General features: G+C 49.0%; 1 protein-coding gene across 14 annotated transcripts in view; it reads left to right on the top strand.

Annotated features, from left to right (window-relative positions):
* Positions 1-14,624, top strand: part of EIF4G3 (eukaryotic translation initiation factor 4 gamma 3) — a 145,263-nt gene that overhangs the window by 91,100 nt on the left and 39,539 nt on the right. For 10 of the 14 annotated variants that reach the window (XM_075437622.1, XM_075437621.1, XM_075437623.1 and 7 more), the window contains 2 exons: positions 972-1,080; positions 6,980-7,837. In XM_075437622.1, the coding sequence (XP_075293737.1) occupies positions 972-1,080; positions 6,980-7,837 (967 nt within the window). The remainder of the gene's footprint in view (positions 1-971; positions 1,081-6,979; positions 7,838-14,624) is intronic. The other 4 variants (XM_075437633.1, XM_075437635.1, XM_075437628.1 and 1 more) reach the window with 1 other exon arrangement.

Raw genomic sequence — 14,624 nt, 5'->3', positions numbered from 1 at the left:
TACACAGGGTCTTACTTACATTCTGAGATAAAATACAGAGGATTTATCCTGTCTTTATCAAACCCCGACGAACACAAGTGAAGCGATTGTCCCGTTAGTGGTGGGGACGCAACGCAGATCTGTGGCCTCCGCAGCAGGCCATGGCTTTTTCCAGTCTCGTGGCTCTGCTGGTTTTGTAGTTTTGGTTTTTCTATATAGAAAATCTTGAGCTCACTCTGTGTCGACTGAGAACCGGCTCCTCCTGCTCTCCTTTAGCTTGGTGCGCAGTTGGTTTGGTTCTCACATTGCCCAGCGGGTACCACTGTAAGTCTGTTTGCAGAAGGTGTTGGATGCTTTTTTCCGTGAAACTGCACAGGTACAACCACCCTAGATCATTTTCCAACTGTGATAGCAAGTATTATTATGATAATAATTCCATATCAATATTGTGATACATATAGATACATATATACACTATTCATATATACATACACACACCTTATCTATATAAAATAGTTATATAAAAAATAAATATATATAAAAATATCAAAGATGTCTGAAATTACTGATCAGTCCAGAAAAGAGTCGAGTCCAGAAAGCGAACTAAGATTACGGAGAGGTCCAGGAGTCTTTTGCTGTTTATCTGACTTCTTGCAGTCTACACGGCAAAGCATTTCTGCTGCTCTTGGACGACAGATTCGGAGAATGAAGTCTGATTATAACTGTGCTCTGCTGTCTCTCTCTTGCTGTTGTTAACAGTAATCGTCTCTTTTTTCCCCTGTTCCTGCTGCCTTTTCCTCCCTCCCTTTCCCATGTCCTTTATGAATTTCTTCAATCGGGCTGTGTATTTTTTCTCTTTGTTTTCCCCACCTTTTGTTTTTCTTTTCTATCCCACCCTGTTCTCGTCTCCCCACTTGCTTGCTTGTGCTCCATATTGCTAGTTTTTATGTTCGCACGCTCATCATCACCCTTTTTTGTACTTCAAATCCCAGCAGCTGCCCAGCCAGGTCCCCGAGCACAGCCCTGTGGTTTATGGGACTGGGGAGAGCGCCCATCTCGCTGCCAGCGCCCCTGTCACTGCGACTAGCAACCCGAAGCAAGGTTTGTTGATGGATATTTCCTTCCTGATTATTTGTAGTCGTTTTTCACCCCCCACCACCTCCTTTCTTGTTTTAGTTTGAATATTTTTGACATGGAGACAAGCAGTCAGGAGAAATAGGAGGGGAGGGACTTCTTTTGCTCCAGTGGAACATTTTCACAATGTGTTGCTAAGGGAATTAATTGAAATTTGCCAACGTGAAACTGCTTACAAATAATGGTGTTCAAGCTTATATGTCCCAAACGCTGTTTCAGAGCACCTGGAAGCGTGCACCTCCTCTTCCCCACGCGTCATCCTTCAGAAACAAGCGTGTTGTCAGTAAAATGCTCTTAGCCAGAGAGGCTTTATATCGTTTGGACGATTAGTCATAGCGAAGGCACGTAACCAGAGCATCGCATGGCTCCTCCAGAGCTGCTCAGAGCTGTCCTGCAGGACACGAGAGATTTTAATTAGAAAAAACCATTTGTGTGCAAAGAGAAGCTGTGGCTGCCCCCTCCCTGGCAGTGCTCAAGGCCACGTTGGATGGAGCTCTGAGCACCCTGGGCTGGTGGAAGATGTCCCTGCTCATGGCAGTGGGGTTGGAACCAGATGATCTTTAAGGTCCCTTCCAACCCAAACCATTCTGTGATTCTATGATTCTAAAGTGTCTATTAATAAATTTGCTGACTTTAGTAAAAATGGCATGGATTAAAAAAGTTTCTTAAAGTGATGACGCTTCCTTCTCATATCTAAGAATAGAAATTTGAAGGGACGTTTTTTGAAGTGTTGAAAGAAAGGGTGTCCGAGGACGGGAGGATGGAGCGTGCCAGGTCTCTTCCCACACCGAACGCGGCCACCTGAAAGCCATTAAAAAGCTGTGGTTAGCAGTGTGTGTGCTGCCGTCACCTCAACGGACTCGGTGTTGGAGCACAGAGCTGACACCACAGAGCTGGTCAAGAAGTGCCATCTTTTCTCGAGAGCGTATCCTGGAAACTTTGATCCGGCTGAGGTTTTTTTCCCAGAGTATTTGCTAGAGGAAAACTAAGCCCCAGGGAAGCACAGCTCTAGAAAAGAGGACAAGGAGCTGCCCATGATGCTTCGGAAGTCACGGATCCGAATAGCAGCACGGTCACTGCTTGAAAGTAAAGGAGGTATCCCTGAGGCTGAGGAGTAGCAGATTCTAAAATTTGCTGAAAATGTTGCTCTTTTACAGCCGTAGTGTAGGCTTCAGGATTTTCCCTCAGTGAACGCTCTTCCACAGAGACGTCTCTAGGCTGCTGCAGTGTCTGGAAATGGTTGAAAAGGGACCTTCTGGAGATCGTCTGGTCCCATCTCCCTCCTGAAGCCCGACTGTGGCTTTGTCTAGGTCTTTGTGTGAAACTTAGGTGTCTCAGTCACCTGAAAAAGTTGTGGGTAGGTTTAATGTGTGTCACATTCTTGCTTTCTTTAACTTAATACCTTCATAGGCAACTGTAAGTAAACTGGAAGTAAGTGGTCTCTATTTAGTTTGTTACGCAGGTCTGACTGTGCTGGTTTAAATATAAATCAGGGCTTGAACTGAGATTCAGCACTGATGAGCTTTCCTGTGTTTATCTCCGCTCCATCCCAGAAAGATTCAAACATTTGTTCCAGTCCAAAAATTGCTAAGGAGCACATTTATGTAAGCATTGCGGAGAAAGAGCGAGCCCTGAAATAACACCATTAGCATTTGACTGTGGCCTCGGGGTGGGGGAGAGCAGCGGTGCTGTCAGTCGCAGGACGGGGCGAATAAAAGGTGAAGGAGGTTGAGACAGACACCGTTAACATTTATTTATTTAAGCTGAGCTGGTGACTTGGGGGGGCACATCTTTCCAGAAATACGTGCCAAGGTATCCAAATAATTTTTCACTTTGTGCCTGATGTTGGGGTTTTTGGTTCCAAAACAGAAATAGTCGTAGATAGGGTTGCATGGCTGTCTGAAGGGAGTGCTAATTAAAAGCAGTATTATTGCTTCCCTTAAGACCCCTCCGCTACCTTCATCCCATGGATCGGATTCTCCCTTGTGCCCTTCACCTTGTGCGCTCGTTTGCAGCAGTCGAAGTTCGGTGGAAAGCTATCATTCTCATTTTGTGCTATTGAGCGCTGGCTTTGCGGTTATTTATAGCTGCGCGCAGCACTTGGCCCCTTCGCTGGGGTGGGGATGGGGAGCGGAGCCCGCGTGCTGTGCCGGCAGACCCGGCCGCTGTGATTTCTCACTGCAAGTATCTGCAGTGCCTGTTAGTTTTGCCTTGAGGTCATTAGCGAGGCTGAACTTGGGATTGTGTTGCATTTAATATCCTCCTTTTTCCTTTAAAAGACAAGCATTTGGCATTTACTGCTTTAAAAGCAGCTTCTGGCTGTTTAGGCTTCAAAATTCATACGAGATTTCGAGCAATACAGGAATTGCTACTGTAGCACCTTGACAAGTAGCGGTGTTTGGGGGCAAGCGGTTAGCTGTGGTTCCTGTAGGTGCCCCTGGTGCGTATGTATCGGCTGGGCTGCAGAAGGCTGAGGGAGCTGGGCTTGTTCAGCCTGGAGAAGAGAAGGCTGAGAGGGGGCCTTAGAAATGCCTCTAAATATCTGCAGGGTGGGGGTCAGGAGGACGGGGCCAGACTCTTTCCAGTGGTGCCCAGCGACAGGACAAGGGGCAACGGGCACAAACTGAAGCAGAGGAAGCTCCAGCTGAAGATGAGGAAGAACTTCTTCCCTCTGAGGTGACGGAGCCCTGGCCCAGGCTGCCCAGGGAGTCTGTGGAGTCTCCTTCTCTGGAGATGTTCCAGCCCCCCCTGGCCACGGTGCTGTGCAGCCTGCTCTGGGTGACCCTGCTTGGGCAGGGGGTTGGGCTGGGTGACCCACAGAGGGCCCTGCCAACCCCTGCCATGCTGGGATTCTGTGACATTGCCGGAGAATTCAGGTCCAGCTGGTGGCAGAGCGTGCCAGAACCTGGCTGCAGGCCAGCCCGGTGTGGAGGTTGTAACGGGGTAGAACTGTGTGCGAAATGAGAGCTGTCCACGTTTACTCTGCTTGCACAGGTTCAGTGGGATGTTTGGAGTAGTCGTATTCTTATTATTAAACCCCGTTCCAAATCCTGCAATGTGTTGGACAAGGAGAACGTATAACATGGTTTGTGGACAATAGATTAGTGCCAGATCCCGAGGTTTGGAAAGCTTCGAGCCCCTCCGCTGACGCTGTGACTCAGTGACGTGCGCTCCAAAAGCCGCCTGCGATGCCAGCGTCGGGGCTGCCTCGCGAGTTGTTTGCATCGGGACAAAGGATGGAAAAATGGCAGCCGGCCCAGCGATTATTCTCAGATAAACACCGCGAAGCAGAAACGAATTCCCGTATCCAGTAAAATCTTCCCCGTCCAGCGCTCTGGGTGATCTTTGCCACCACGACCACCCAGCAACCCGGCTCCCTCTCTGGCTTTGCTGTCTTTGCGTGGAGGAGATAACAAACATCTGTCCTGCTGAGTTCGTCAAAGTATTTGTAATTGAGAGTAATTTTGCAGGATCTGGATTTATCTGGAGATTTTAAAAAATACCTGTTGGTGTAGCAAGCTTTCCTCCTGAGCAGTCTCATGCTTCCAGTAAATACTTCCTCAGTATAATGTGAGGAATGATCTTGGCATGTTTAGGAAAAATAAGGGATCTGATTCCGTTTGGATGAATTGTGCTGGTTTTTGTTTTCCCTTCCCAGCTGTAAGTTGTTTCACGTGACCCTCGCTAATAGCTGGCAGGGATGAGCGTTCCTTTGCCAGGACTTTGGGATTTGTTCTCCGTGGTGGTTGGTCAAGTTACGATTTACTTCTCATTAGCCAAATCTGCTCATCGTTCTGCTGCAATCCCTTCTCAAATTACTTTCCTCTGTGAGTTTTGCACACGCAGCCTGCATCAGTGGCCAATGTATTGGCTAAATAAGGTGTTGTCTGAAGAAAGCATGTTTAATCCGCTGGTTTTAAAATGCAGTGGTGTATTTTTGCCGTGTTTTTTATCTCTTGGAATGTTTTTCTAGACACTTCAAATGCTTTTTTTTTTTTTTTTTTTTGAGCAATCTCATTTGACTCAAGGGAGAGAATATCCAGGCAGTTGTTTATAGCGAGCTGTAAATGTCAAGAATGCTCCGTGAGTTGTCTGCAAAGGATGTTCCAGAAATCGGAGGCGACGCGTTTTCTTTTCTAAACCAGTTCCCGGGTCCTTTCTCTTCCACGGAGCCTTCGGAACCAAAACCAGCTGTTGGGATACTTTCTCCCATCTTTTTTTCCTCATTAGTCATCCTCATCCAAAGCCGTCTCCCTGCGTGCCTCATTAAGTTGATTAACTACTGCTTTGGCCGTGCTCCTCGCTGTAACGCTGCTGGGGCTGTCGACGGCTGGAAGCAACGTTCTGCATTGCTCCAGCTCTTCCTGAAGATGGGACTTGATGCTCCAAGGGGTGTCGGATGGATTCTCCTTCAAAACCCCTTTCCCTTCAGCCTGTCTGTTGAATAAGCCCCAACTGGAAAGCCAGCAGAGCTGGGGAAGGCCAAGCACAGCCCTACCTCTTCAGGTCTGCTGAGTTGTGATGATTTGGAGTGGGTTGTGGCCTTCGATTTCCTAAGCTGAACAGCAGGGTTTGTGCCTCTGGCTTTTCCAGAATGACTGCTTGCTGTCGTGGCAGTGTCCCAAAGGAGCTCCCTGTTGCCTCGGGGCATTTTGCATTGGTGGAGCGGAGCAGAGCTCTCTCCCTGAGGACAGAGGAAGCCGAGCTCCTCGCAGCGGGGATTAGGACCAGGACCGTTGAGCGGCTGCCATCAGTGTGACTGACGTGGAGTGACACCCATCTCGTCTGTCTTCAGAGCTGTAGCACAGAGGCGCTTTCCGAAGCAGGATCTTGGGGTCTGCATCCTGTCGTCAAATCGGAGGGGGGAGAGGGAGCAGCAGAGGTCCCAAGAGACCCTGTAGAGCCAAGATCCGCTAGGATCTCGGCTCACGCTTTGTTCAGACGGAGTGGGAGTGTGTTAAGCGGAGCTGCAGCAGACCTTTGAGAGCCGCGCGGCTGTCGTGACAGGGATGGTGTCGCAAAGTCTGTTGCTGGTCGCAGGAGCAGTACAGGGACTTTGCACACAGTATTTTGGGGGCTGGTTTGAGACAAGCGCGTATTTCACCGTGCTTTTCCCACCCTGCTTGATACCCTTCGACCACAAACATCGAAAGGTGGTGATGCTGTTCCTTGGTGGCAGCTCTGCTGGGATCCCTTCTGGGTTTGCTTTCTTTGGGATAAGGTATCTTTGCTGAAATTTAGAACAAGAAAAGAGGGATTGTGTCCCTGAGTCCGATGCTCTGAGGAGCAAAAAAGTTGCGATAGAACAAGTAGAAGAGTAAACCAGCTGCTTCTCACGTGTTAGTAATGGGGTGACTCGAGGCATCTGTGAAGGAAGGGCCCGTCGTCGGTCATGGGGGGTTCCCTGCTTCACAGAGAGGGGAACAGAGGCAGAGGCTGGCTGCAGGTTGCCGGTGCCTGTTACAACCCCATGCTCCTCTGGAGCAGAATCCGACTAAAGCATATTTTTGTCTGCTGTAATTTCTGTCAAAAAGAATTTCTATTTTCAGTAGCAGTTTCTGCAAAAAAGCCACATTTTATTGTGTACTTATGTGCCTTTTCTGTAAAGGGCTGCCATTTACTGCAAAGCCCGTGTTCAGAAAAACAGCAGCGGTTACATTTTCAGATCTTCCAGCTGCAGGTTGTCTGGGCTTTGCCTTTCGATGCCAAGGTTAGCTCCAGGTGCCTCGGGTGTCTTCCTCGGAGCTTCTGGAATAGCGGGCAGAGCGCAGGCAAAGTGAACCGCGGTGGCTTAGATACAGCCAAGGAAAGGAGAGCTGACTTACTGTTTGTAACATTGCCCCTTTTTTCTTTTTTCCTTTCCCAGAAGAGAAGCCAAAACCAGATCCAGTATTAAAACCTTCTTCTCCAGTCCTCAGACCAGAACCTACTGGGGAGAAAAAAGATCAAGCTGGCCAGACGACTGAGGCCACCTCAGTGGAAACCCCACCAGAACTTCCTCTTGCTCCATCGCCAACGCCGGCTGCTCCCGTCGCAGTTGTTTCTACGGCTGCTGCTGCTGTTGTCGTCGCCGTTTCTAGTAAACCCACATTCACAGCTGACTCAGAGGAGAAATGTGAACTCGCTTCCCCAAAAGAGGAGGCAATGCCTATATCTAATGCCCCGCCCTGCATGGACACATCAGACCCTTCGCCAGCGGAAGAGGCTGATGCCGAGGTGTGCCAGGAGCCTAGTAGTGTAGCATCTAGTGATATTCCAGTGACTGCTAGTACTAATCTAATTAGTGAAATGAACGGAGTTAGTGAAAAAGTAACTGCTGCAGAGAGCGTAGTAGATGTAGCCCAGACGGAAGTTGCACCATTGACTGTTGAGTTGGAAACACCAGAAGCACCTCCAGCAGAAGTGGAAAGTGTGCCATCTTCCAGTGCTCTTCACGCTGCTCCCTCTCCTCCTCCCACCCCACCGCCCACCCCTCCGCCGCCTTCTCCTCCGATTTCTGTTGCTGCTGCTACTGTTATCACTACAACTCCTTCTCCACCTCCTCTTCCATCTCCTAGTGCCCTCCCTGCTGCCCAGGGAGATTTAGAAGGAGTGGAGAGCACAAGAACTACTCTTAACGAAGAGGTCAAAGATACTGAAAAGAAGGAAGAGACGGAAGCAGATGGGCAACTGGAGGAGAGCACAGAGGCTCAGAGCTTGAACCCGAGCAAGAGCCCCGTCCCAGGTAAGCGTTTGGCCCCGCGGCCGTATGCGGTAGACCGGAGGATGAAGGAAAGGGGTCTTTGGGGTTCTTCTTCCATTGGGTGTTTCCATTTGTCTGCCAAAACCAAAATCTGATTGTGCCGCATGACCATTGTCGTGATTGTGAAATGCTAACCTTTGTTTGCAGAGACAAAAAAACCTCGTAATTGTTGATTAAAAAGGTAATGGATGTGCATCCCGGGGCTGGCTGGGGTCACGTAAGCGGCCAGCTTTTGCGTTGCTGGTGATACAGGGCAGCGCTCCCCAGTGCTGTCAACGGGGGCATTCGAAGGACGCTGCTCTTGTTCCCTCCGAGCCGACCGCTGGCTTTGAGGCCCTGTTGCTCTGGACTCATCAGCCCGCTCCTAAACCAGGGTGACGTTCAGACCTTGGAGCCCTCTGGGTGAACCTTCTGAGCCAGCGGCCTCTGCAAACTGGTGGGGTGGGGTTTTTTCCAGCTACAAAAACGTGTCGTGGCGGTACCAGGTGTGGGCGAGTGAAACGGACCATTAAAGCTCTTCGGACAACTGAAGCGCCGGGTGTCACACACCTCAGTCTGCCCAGCCTTAATTAACGATGCGTCTGGTTTTCCTCTGCGAAAGCAACACGCCAGCAGAATTCCCCCTTCTCCTCGCTCGGCTCGGCTGTTCTCATTTCGCTCTCCTTGAAATTTTCAGAAAACAAGGTGCTTTAGTTCGGGAGGCGGAAGAACTTGTTACGAATTACTAAAAATTGAAACTCCTGTAGCTGCCTTTTCAAACCCAGGCGATTTGTCGGAGTCTTGTTATCTGCCTTTGGTTTCAGGGTCCCGTCGCATCGCTGGTTTAGCATTGAATGGATTAATATAGACCACTGTCTTTTTATTTGCTGTATTTTCTATAGAAAACTGCCTTTTTTCAGGACTTCCTGGAAATGGAACTGTGGAAAAGAAGTGAAATCAATCAGTGTCTTGTATTTAGCTGCTGGAGAGAGTATAATGGTGGCCATTATGCACGCCTAGCAGTGTTACAGCATTTAAATGCGGCCCATCTTTTACACCCTGTTTTGCAGTCCTTGCAGAGCTGAGAGGCTGAGGTTGTGTATTTAAATATATCCTTGGAGTTAAGTGAAGTCTGGACAAGACACAAAGGAGAGACAGTAGGGTGTGATTTGATTTGGGTTTTCTTTTTAAAAAGTCACATTTAAAAGAGGGGTTTTTTTAGTTGGTTCTGTCCTAAGCAAGCGATAGCTGTGCCGTGGCATCAGTAGCGTCTAGGGCTACACTCTGCTATGGATTAAATTAAATGAAAAGCTGAGATTGGCCTTGTTCCATATTTGTGTAGTGCTGCACTAGGTCAGTGTGCTGGATCTTGAATAAAATCCAATATCTAGAGAAGATCAGAAAGATCCCTTCACTATACCAGCCACAGGGGTTTTTTTTCTGTTAATCTTTTTCTATTTTTGTTTTACTCGGATCATTTCACTGCTCTGGCACTTCTTTTTCTTTCAGTCTGAGCTGCTTCATAACACAAATTAATTTCCTTCCAAAGCAGAGCAATGGGACTCTGCCTGTAAATAAGGTTTGACACAGCCAGGTTCCAGCTTGCAACATAATTGCTCGCTTTGTAATGTCCTGTAGTTTAAATGAAAAAAAAAAAATTACTTAGAGCATTTTGGGCTTTTAGTTATGCAGCAGATTAATTTTAATGCTCTAATGTCATTAGGCTAGACAGCACACATTAGCCAATACGCTGGCTTTGGCAACAGAGAACCAAACATTTCTCAAGTCGTCTAAAAGATTGCTTGAAACTCTGATCTCTGTTTAGAGCTCAGTACTTCAAGGAAAGCAAAATACTCTCCAGGTCGGTTTTTGTGCTTCACCCCTGCTTGAATGAAGTACAACTGTATTGCATTTCTCTGCCAACCTTTTTTTGAGCAATGATTTTCCGATTCTCCCTTGGAGAGGGGAAGAGAGTTGAATAACGTAATCTGAAGGTAACTGCTCGTTCGGGCGTCCGTCCGGGCTGGACGAGGAATTACAAGTCTCTGCCATCCGTTAGCAAATATAAATGCTGCACTTCAGGAGCAAGGAGAAAGGGCTGCATTGCTTTTTTTTTTTTTTATTTTGGGTAAAGGCCAAGGGTCTTTTTTATGATCTCTGGAGATACAGTAGAAACTGGGAGAAGGGAAGCTTCTCAAACACGTGCTGGTAAGCGTGAGCTCGGTGACTTTTAACAGCATTTCTGTGGGGTTTTCAGCAGCAGCGCGTGCTTACTGCAGAGCGGTGGGGGGGGCTACGAGGATGATGAGGGAACTGGAGCATCTCTCCTGCGAGGAGAGGCTGAGGGAGCTGGGCTTGTTCAGCCTGGAGAAGAGAAGGCTGAGAGGGGACCTTAGAAATGCCTCTAAATATCTGCAGGGTGGGGGTCAGGAGGATGGGGCCAGACTCTGTTCAGTGGTGCCCAGCGACAGGACAAGGGGCAATGGGCACAAACTGAAGCAGAGGAAGCTCCAGCTGAACCCGAGGAAGAACTTCTTCCCTCTGAGGGTGCCGGAGCCCTGGCCCAGGCTGCCCAGGGAGGCTGTGGAGTCTCCTTCTCTGGAGACATTCCAGCCCCGCCTGGCCGTGGTGCTGTGCAGCCTGCTCTGGGTGACCCTGCTTGGGCAGGGGGTTGGGCTGGGTGACCCACAGAGGTCCCTGCCAACCCCCACCATGCTGGGATTCTGTAATGTCTGATAGTAACTGGTTCATCTGTAGCCGGCTCATCAGTGTTGTTGGTCTTGCTTATAATCCTCCACAAAATGGGGAAGATTGGTGGGTTTCAGAGCGCTGAACCCCTGAGAACCGCAGGATGTTGTAGCTGGGCCTCTGGTTCCTTGCTGCTGACAGCGTTTCTGTTCTGGGCCTTCGCCGAGGCGTGGGGTTAGAGGAGACACGTTCACCCTGTTGCAAGTGTGCGGGGACCAGATCTCATTCCTGGCTGCTCAGGAGCGATTGTCTTCAGGTTTTCGGGGTGGGCAGAGCTGTTATCTGCAAAGAGCAAGAGCAGCTTTTAAAAGAATTGATTCCTACTCATCTTCATTACAAGGACAAGAACTACAGATATTATCAAGAGAGGAACGCGGCGCTCAGCCTGCGATCCTTACTGGAAACGTCGCTCCAGATAAAGTCATCAACGACACGCAGTTGCTTTTGTTCTTCAATTCTGCTTTTTCTCTAGCAGCTTTGCCGGCTGCGGTGAGGGACCAGCACTTCTCGGGGAACGAAACAGGAAAAACTTTGTTGGTGGAGTGGAATTTCTAAAGGAGGAGGCGCTACCGGAGACGTGAGGCCTTCAGGCCGTGCTCTGAATGCCCGCCTTTGATGTACTCTTTCTATCATGGCTGTTACGAGAAGCAAAGAAAATAAGAGATTGATGTCTGTCCCAGGCAGAACTCCTAGGAGCGCAGGAAGCCAGAAGAGCTTAATACGCATTGAATTCAAAGGGCTGTTTCTGGCAGAGCTGATTTATGAGACGTATTTCAATATAAAGTAGCCCAGTGGACTGAGTCCCTGCGTTTCTTAGCTGTGGAGGCTGTAACAAGCAACTTGGGGCAGTAACTGGAAATATCTTGGAGAAATATCTCCAGCACCCAAAGCCGGAGAGCCGGAAACATAAATCAGGTATTTCCTTGATTTGCTGCCATAACCCACTGAAAGATATTTTCTTTCCCATGAGCTGTAAGGCGATGGTGAGTCTTTGCTTTGGTTTTTAATGGCACATTGGCTAACAAATAAAAACATAAGAGCTGGTATTAATTTATGCTTAGCAGTTGGCGCCCACATCAGAGAGGAGACGGCCTTCTCTGTCTCACTTGGTGGTTGTGGACTTGCTGGGGTGGGTGTCTGTGCAGAAAGATGTTCCGCTGAGGAACGTGATGTCGCTGGGGAAGTGGGTGGAGGTAGCACAGGGTCTGCGGAGCAGATTGCTCCAGTGGTGATGTCATCGCCAGTAGTGATGTCTGGGGTAGTCTGGAAGGGTTTTGTTCCCCTTTCCAGCCCTACTGTAGATGGGTACCGTCCCTCTGGTAGCTGTTACTTTTGTAAGCAGCGATAAGCAGAGAGCTCCCAGCGTTGGTTAGGCAGCAGAGCGCTGGCTCTGCTCGTGTCCTGTCTCCAGCGGAAAGAGATTATCACCCAACACGTCAAAGTGGGCTGAAAAAATACCTCTGGAAATGCGTGAATGCTGGCAAAGAAGGAACCTGCGTCTGAGCAGGAGTTCAGTTATTGGTGTGCACGCAAAGATGCTTAACCTGGGGGACAGGAAGATTGAGAGCAAGACCAGAAGCCTCCGGAGCCCTCCCTTGCTGGACACACGCCATTTCTGCTTCCCGACGCCTTGTGGAACGCCTCGCGGCCAAAACTCGATTTTCAGCTAGCGCCGTTGTCCCGGTCGGGTTTTGGAGTTGGGAGGGTTGGCACCTATTGAGTCAGTTCCTGTAGCAGAAATGAGAACTCAACAAGAAGAAGAAAAAAAAAAGAAAATCTGATGTCTGCTATTTCAAGAGCGGAAAAATTGAGCAACGTCTCTGGAGAGCTCGCCGGCGTGCCCCGGTCAGCTCTGAAATACGCTCAGGTGTTGGTACGGAGTTACTGCAAAACTGCAGGGCTGAGCGACGGCCGCTGCCGGGCCTTGGGGTTCAGCGCAAGCGTCCGGCCAAGCGTCCTCACGCAGGGAAGCCCCGAAGCAGGGACAGGATCAGCGTGATCAGAGCAAAGCACAAGCTGCGCGACTCGTTCAGGAGGCTCAGCGGGATCGCGTCCTTTGTGTAGCTTGCTTCTGCCAGAAAAAGGTGAAGAAAAAATGTGTCATTGAGAAGCCGTAACGTTAAGGTGTGGACTGTTGAGGAAGGGAACACCCCAAACCTTCAACCCCAAATACGTGAGCCGGAGTTGATATCTGTGTGTTAAAAAAGGAAACATTCGTTTACACCGTGAGCTTGAGGGAAATTCTACAAAATGAAAAACTTTGGGGTTAATTAAATCGCTTGTCTGTGGGAGCGTTTAGGCCCTGAGTGTGCAGACGTGACCCCCTCCTTGAGGAAATCCTCCCAGAAGTGCGGAAGTGGCATCACCGATAGAAGGTGTCGTATCGTGGCAGTGGGGCTTGATGTCCAGCCTTAAAACCATGGGTTGACTCTAGAAAAGCCCTAAATTTCCACTAAATTTTAGGAGATTTCGTGGTGGAGGGAACGATGGAGCCTCGCTGAGGTCCACGCTTTGCCAAATCAGTGCAGTTGCCACCGCCATGGACACCTGGTCCTTACCCAACCCCGATCTCACCCCAAGACGGTGAGAAGAACTCAGCTGCTCTTGCGAGGGTGCGGTGAGCTTCTGCCAGCAGCAATAAAAACCGATCCTCGGTTGCGTAAGGCAAAGCCATTCTGCAATCGGTGCCTGCTTGGCCGTCTCTCTGCTCGCCTTCGAGCCCCAGGAAACCGGGGTTACTGTCGGGGCTCTGCCCTGCCCTCGGAGCTCCAGGTTTCTCCGGAGGGTGCTGCGACGGCTGGGGCGTGCGCGACTCGGAGTTTGGGAGACCTGGGTGATGCTTCCAGCTCCTCCATGATCTCTCTGTTCAGTGAACGACTGGGTGACGTTTGAATATTTGAATTGGCCTTCTTGTTTTTTATTAACCTTTGCTTTGTGGTGTTTAGCATGAAGATAAAAATCTGCTATCAACGACAGTAGCTCCTGTTGCGCTTTGGGTTGGGGCCGGGGTGCTGCGTGGTGATTTCCACAGCCCCCCGTGTCTCTGCGAGTCCCCAGTCGCCCTCCAGACAGGGAAACGCTGTTAAGAAGGTGCTGAGGCTCGTACGTAGCTTTTGGGGCGGCAGGAACGTGGCAAATCCAGTTTCCTCTTTGCCCATAGGAACAAAGTCGACCGTTATTAACACTCTTTTCATTTATCCGTAGTTGAAGAGCCTTTCAAAATGGTATTTTATTGGGATAAAACAAGTGCGCTGTGTTTTTTCCACAGTATTTGCTAGAAACCAAAGGCTTGAGCTGGAAATCTGTTTGCAGTAAACTTCAGTCACGAAGTCGATTCTTTTTACGCCCTGTGTTAAATATGCATATGTGCCTCCTGTCAGAATTTAAGCTGGTAGCACTTGCAACCAATTACGAGCATATTGGATTAGTGGGTTTGTCTCCTCTTAGTGTGTTGTGTGGTTTCTTTTACCCTTTGAGGGGAAAAAAGTGATTGGACTACATCACTTTTGATCTCAGAAATACTCTGTAGTGTTCTCTTTCAATCAGTCGGCCACGGAAACTAAACGAATGGTGGAGGTGTTCACTTGCTTTAGGACTGAAATAGAAATCCAGCTCGGGAGAGCCGGTAGTGCCACAGGTTGGAAGTTCTCGTCCTTTCGGATGAGGTACCGGAACCTGTTTATGGTTATGGTCCAGAGGATGGTTAATTCTTATAATATTTCTTGAAAAAAATACGTTGAGAACAACCTTCACTCCTAGCCAGTACCTGATCTTTCAAAAACATTTAGTTTCTGAAGGTTTTCTTTTGCCCTGCGTGATCCTTAAACTGTTGGGAATAAACTCCTCCGTATCACAAGTACCATTTCGAGGTTGAATGAGCAACTTGTAAAACAATTACGGTGTTTTAACGTCGCACTAACGATTGTGTTACTACTGCGTTGAAACAAAAGGTGATTATATCAAGCTGAATCCTCCACGAGGCTGCGACCGCTTCATTTCCCGTATGTAAAACCAGCGCGCAGGAGGGCAGCGCATCACCCAC

The sequence above is a fragment of the Opisthocomus hoazin genome, chromosome 16 (genome assembly GCF_030867145.1).
Source record: "Opisthocomus hoazin isolate bOpiHoa1 chromosome 16, bOpiHoa1.hap1, whole genome shotgun sequence".
Classification (NCBI taxonomy): domain Eukaryota; kingdom Metazoa; phylum Chordata; class Aves; order Opisthocomiformes; family Opisthocomidae; genus Opisthocomus; species Opisthocomus hoazin.
Note: the sequence above shows the minus strand (reverse complement) of the source record. Positions and strands in the feature narration are given on the sequence as shown.